At 40.6% G+C, this 6,258-nt stretch overlaps 1 protein-coding gene across 3 annotated transcripts in view; it reads left to right on the top strand.

Annotated features, from left to right (window-relative positions):
* LOC135524211 (UPF0606 protein KIAA1549-like) overlaps window positions 1-6,258 on the top strand; it is an 85,894-nt gene continuing 79,636 nt past the window's right edge. For all 3 annotated transcript variants that reach the window (XM_064951543.1, XM_064951545.1, XM_064951542.1), the window contains exons 1-2: window positions 1-188; window positions 1,550-1,836. In XM_064951543.1, coding sequence (XP_064807615.1) covers window positions 1,704-1,836 — 133 coding nt within the window. In that variant the 5' untranslated portion in view covers window positions 1-188; window positions 1,550-1,703. The remainder of the gene's footprint in view (window positions 189-1,549; window positions 1,837-6,258) is intronic.

The raw sequence follows: 6,258 nt of genomic DNA, 5'->3' as shown, positions 1-6,258 counted from the left end.
AGTGGTCACTGTGAGAGCGAGAGATGTCTAAAGAAAACGGGAAGGGAAATGATATTTTTCCTTGATCTTTAACTAACTTGCTAGATATTTCAAGTGGTATTTAGATAGCTATTCCGGTTTCATGTTATTGCTTTTATGGGTATGAAAACGTCCAGACAAAGAGAAAGAGAACGTGAAGCTCCGTTTTGGTAAGAGGATGTGTGCTCTGCTATGTCAGTGATTGGGACGTAGTAAATGCATGGGATGGATGGGCACAGGATTCCGGTTATCTATTTTAACACCGAGCCCTACCAAGCTCGCGAGCTAAACTGTTTAAAACATGTCCATGATTTGTTTCAGTTATTGAATATTGACTCACGATTGTTAATGAGAAAAACAAAGTATAACTTGTTTTATTTAATCATAAGATATTTCAAGTGGTATTTAGGAAACGGGTCGGGATAGGACGGAGTATAAGGAGACAACCTTATGACGAGACAGCCAGCCAGGCAGCAGGCTAGCTAGCTAACGTTAGTAGTGAACGAGAATAATATCCCATTGAGACCCGTTAGGCAGAGCCGAGGGAAGTAGTTTGTGAGTGGGGGTGCAGCGATTTTTGACTGGGAGAGCAGGAGGGAGAAAATCCTGTTGTCTATATCAGTCTGCTAATACAAGGACTAGTAAAGGCCCAGTGCACTACTTTTGTGACATTTTTCTTCATGGTAATGGAAAGTCAACAGGTACCCTAGATGACCAGCCTATGTACACAAAAGTACATTGACATTAAGTGGTTTGTAAGAATGGTGAATTAATACTGCACAAAAAAAAGTGGTTTTCCATGTTATTTGGTCAAGAAAAATATTTCATTCGATGTGGATGTTTTGTGTCTTTGCCCATAAATTTGCACATTTTGATGGACAGGGTTTTGTTCTTTCTGGATTCCATTAGAATGACAATAGCAGAGGAAGGGACAAGGGCAACAACTCTTACAATTCCAGCTGTTGAATCCAAGCAACTGAAATAGTAAATAAGAAGAATACTAGTATTTACTAGTGCTGCCAGTCAGACTCACATATTCACAATTGTTATGTTACATTGTAACTGGTTTTGGCACCTGCAGGTAAATTCCCCCGCACTTTGCAATTTACTGTAGCTAATCCCTATTTTGCATTTACATCACCTTTGCCAAGTGCCTGGCCTGTTATTGCAGATGAGTGTCTTCTTAATAAGTTGCAAGTGCAAGTCCCCAGGAGACAACAAAGGACATAACCAGGCAGCGGAACTCTTTCCCCCCCCAGCCAGGGTTGACCTAACTAGCATGCCTGCATCCAGCCTAGCACACCGTCAGGTCAGGGTCATTAAGATTGAGTGATTTTTCGATAAACAGAACGTTTTAGCCTAATGTGTGTTGCCTTTCCGTATTGTGTGTGTTCATATTTTTTGGCCTGCATATTTATTGCCTATATTCTTTGCTTTGTTATGTCCTCAGATTGGTAGACGGACGGACTTCTGTCTATGCTCACATAACGTATTGCATTTCTCTGACATAGTCGTTTCTTTTTGCACACAGCTTAATCACCCTTCTGTTACCAAAAGCAGATCATATGGAAGAAGGGGCACATTGAGGGAGCTCACACAAGCAAGACCTGCATTCTCAAGTTTGCGGTATATACTGGGATGATTATTCTCTTCATAAGTGGATAAAATGCCCTGACTTCCATGCAATGGAGGGTTTAAGCTTCTCTATGGGTTCAGTGGTGATTCCCAAGACGTTGCTGCGCATTCAATGCTTTGGTGCAGCGGTCCTGGGGCTGATCGTGTTGGTTACGATGATCACAGCAGCTTCACCTGCAGCAGGTAAGCAGGCACACCTCTCACAGACAGCATTTACCACCAATTTGTACTGCGTTGATGTCATGTAACAAACCTATACAGTCATGATGTAACAACCATGGACCAATGGGTTTTGAAGGTCATATGAGGATGGCAAGTCAATCTTAACTATAGGGAGCCATCTACTGTGTGTTATTACACACATAGCATCCATTAGAATGCAAAGTTATATTAATGTTTGAGAACGTCACATAGTATGGGCAAGTAGCCTATGCCTGGTAACAGACAGATGGCAAATCAACAGGCGGGAAATGCTATGGAATACTAAGTGAAAATGTCAGTGTATTAACCCTTAGTTGAATAACCTTTAATTGTATTTGCCATATTGACAATAGCCTATTCACAGTTGGTGAAATATCACATTACATTGCATTCGGAAATTATTCAGACCCCTTGACTTTTTCAAAATGTTGATACGTTACAGCCTTATTCTAAAATGTATTAAATAGTTTTTTCCCCTTATCAATCGACACACAATACCAAAGCAAAAATGACAAAGCAAAAAATAGGTTTTTAGAAATATTTGCAAATTTATTACAAATAAACACGGACCCTTTACTCAATACTTTGTGGAGGCACCTTTGGCAGTGATTACAGCCTCGTGTCTTCTCTGGTATGGCGCTACAAGCTTGGCACACCTGTATTCTTCTCTGCAGGTCCTCTCAAGCTCTGCGAGGTTGATTGGGGAGCGTCGCTGCACAGCTCTTTTCAGGTCCCTCCAGAGATGTTCGATTGGGTTCAAGTCTGGGATCTCGCTGGTTCACTCGAGAACATTGAGAGACTTGTCCAGAAGCCACTGCGTTGTCTTGGCTGTGTGCTTAGGGTCATTGTCCTGTTGGAAGATGAACCTTTGTCCCAGTCTGAGCACTCTGGAGCAAGTTTTCATCAAAGATATCTCTGTACTTTGCTCCGTTCATCTTTCCCTTGATCCTGACTAGTCTCACAGTCCCTGCCGCTGGAAAACATCCCCACAGCATGATGCTGCCACCACCATGCTTCACCGTAGGGATGGTTCCAGGTTTCCTCCAGATATGAAGCTTGGCATTCAGGCCAAAGAGTTCAATTTTGGTTTCATCAGACCAGAGAATCTTGTTTCTCATGGTCTGATAGTCTTTAGGTTCCTTTTGGCAAACTCCAAGCGGGCTGTCGTGCCTTTTACTGAGGAATGGCTTCCGTCTGGCCACTACCATAAAGGCCTGATTGGTGGAGTGCTGCAGAGATGATTGTCCTTCTGGAAGGTTCTCCCATCTCTACACAGGAACTCTGGAGCTCTGTCAGAGTGACCATCAGGTTCTTGGTCACCTCCCGGCTAGGCAGCCAGCTCTAGGAAGAGTCTTGGTAGTTCCAAACTTCTTCCATTTAAGAATGATGGAAGCCACTGTGTTTTTGGGGACCTTCAATGCTGCATAATTGTTTCGGTACCCTTCCCCAGATCTGTGCCTCGGCACAATCCTGTCTCAGAGCTCTACGGACAATTCCTTCAACCTCATTGTTTGGTTTTTGTTATGACATGCTCTGTCATCTGTGGGACCATATATAGACAGGTGTGTGCCCTTCCAAATCATGTCCAATCAATTGAATTTACCACAGCTGGACTCCAAACAAGTTATAGAAACATCAAGGATGATCAATGGAAACAGGATGCACCTGAGCTCAATTTCATAGTAAATACTTGTATAAATAGGAATTATATATATTTTTTAATTGTCATGGGCTACACACAGTAGATTCATGAGGGAAAAAAATAATTTCATCCATTTTAGAATAAGGCTGTAACGTAACAAAATGTGGAAAAAGTAAATGGGTCTGAATACTTTCTGAAAGCACTGAAACAGAAAAGCAATTGTGAACATGGGGACATTGTTCTGATTGTGCTGAGTAACAAGAGGAGTAGGACACGGCCACTTCTGTTTGGAGTCACGTTATGGTCTGAATCAGGCAGTTGCATTCTTAAGTGGGTGTCACACACAAGAGTCATTCAGAGATAGATAGTGCACACTCATATTTTAATGGCGCTATTGTCAATGCCTAACAAAAAGAGTGACAGGCATTTTACTGGCCTGTTTGGCTTGATTCACTCTTCTATATTGCCCTTTTTTCATAATTTATCTATATCTAGGCTAATACAATATTATCACTATTTGTAATTACAGTATTACTGAGAACATTGAATGATGTCCTTGGCAAAGTAGCCTATTGCCTGATCTTAAAGCTGCAATGTGTTACTTTTTGGGCGGCCCAACCAAATGCACATAAAAATGTGTGTTATAGATCTGTCATTCTCATTGAAAACAAGTCTAAGAAGGCGTAGATATGTTCTATGTACGCCATTTCTATGCTTCTCGTTACATTTTTGTGTCTTTTACTTTCGATTTTGTACACCAGCTGAAAATTAAGCAAACTTTTAGAATTCTAGCAACCAGGAAATGGCGGAGACATTTCTTCATAGTGCATCCTTAAACCTGAATTGGTGCAAACAAAAATTGGGCCATGGGGAATTATATGTCTGTCGGCTGAAGGTGCACATTGAAATGCCTGTCTTTGTGTTTATCTAATGGACCTAGGCAAGTAGCTGTTATTCTTGGCTAATTCTGTCAGATGTTAATATAACAGAATTCCTAGCATTTTCTTTGAAATGAAGAATAATGCATCCCTAATGTGAAAAATAGGGAGTAGGTCTAAGCTATTGGCTCGTAACTGAGCATGCTTTAAAGGCTTACGTTCAGGACTGTCTGTTCACCCATCAGTGTTACTAGACACTAGTCTATGTGAAAGGGTATTGAATTGATCTTTTAAAAGAATATCTCAATTTTTGATAGGATAGCCTGCTGTATGATCATGCTTTCTGATGGAACATGTTACCAACCACAGTCATTTGTTCTATTGAAAGTGTCAGTCCATAAATCAGTTATATCTATAGCACTCAAATGAAGTCCAGCCAACTCCTCCTGATTTCTCATATTTTAATCTGCACTTCGGTTAACTGGATTTATGCACAATGTACTGTAGTCTACCGCATATCACACTAGCTTTTACTCAGGTGACTAATGGCAGGCTTGCCTTTTGTATGAGTGGCAGTTTTTGTAACCACTAATAGGGAATTCGACGAATATGAAATCGACTAGAGGGTGTTGCTATTCCCAAACACTGTACCCAATACCCACACAGGGTTTTACAGCCCTGTGTGCTATTAGTTTTGCTGCTATAGTTTTGAAGAAGACACTCAAGACTATATGCTGTGTAGCCTAGATGTGAATGGGTAAGTTTTTAGTTTTTATTTTACCTTTATTTAACTAGGCAAGTCAGTTAAGAACAAATTCTTATTTTCAATTACGGCCTAGGAACAGTGGGTTAATTGCCTGTTCAGGGGCAGAACGACAGATTTGTACCTTGTCAGCTCAGGGGTTTGAACTTGCAACCTTACTAGTCCAACGCTCTAACCACTAGGCTACCCTAAGCTTATCCTTATCTGCACCTTGTTGTGGCTTGTTGGATATTGATTGCTAGGTTATTAACACTAATGTATTACATCTTATGCTCTGAAGGTAATGATGCCTACAGTTGTTTATTGCTTAGGCTGCCTTCTCTTTGTGTACACTCTTAGAAAAAAGGGTCTATCTAGAACCTATAAGGGTTCTTCGGCTGTCCCCATAGGAGAACCCTTTTTGGTTCCAGGTAGAACCCTTTAGGTTCTAGTAGAACCTTTTTGGGTTCCATGTAGAACCCTTTCCACATAGGGTTCAACCTGGAACCAAAAAGGGTTCCACTCTGAACCAAAAAAGGTTATCCTATGGGGACAGCCGAGGGAACCCTTTTTTCTAAGAGTGTAGCCTAGGCTAGACTAGGGCTGTGGCGCTCACAAAATTTTGTCATCTGGTGATTGTCAAGCAAATAACTGTTGGTCTCATTGTAATTGACCATTAATGAATTAACAAACACATTTAGCACCTCCTGGCTTCCACACACAGCCTACAAGCCACTGATGCAGACCTTTGGAACATCTAAATTTTTAAAAGTCTAATCAATCTATGTAATATAGCCTGCACCTTCACAATAAATCCATTATTTATTTTAGACAGGTCTAAAGAAACATGATATGAAGAGAATGTAGTCTATTTCAGAAGAACAGAATAGCATCCTCTGAGTTGTCCTTATGTTAGGTCCTGATCTGACTATGCCATATGGCTGTGGACTACACTAGTTCATTTAGCAGACAATATTTGCTTAGAATTCTGTTGCATTATTTTATATTATTTTATAGTATGAAGAAAACAATTGAACACAGCTGAATAAAATCAAAAGGATATTTTCTCCAAACGATTTGCGGGAGTGCACACATTCGGCTTTTCTGTGTTGAGCAGTTAACAAAGAAATAGATATTCCTAT

The sequence above is a fragment of the Oncorhynchus masou genome, chromosome 31 (assembly GCF_036934945.1).
Source record: "Oncorhynchus masou masou isolate Uvic2021 chromosome 31, UVic_Omas_1.1, whole genome shotgun sequence".
In the NCBI taxonomy this organism is placed as follows: domain Eukaryota; kingdom Metazoa; phylum Chordata; class Actinopteri; order Salmoniformes; family Salmonidae; genus Oncorhynchus; species Oncorhynchus masou.
This window is presented reverse-complemented; position numbering and strand designations above follow the sequence as displayed.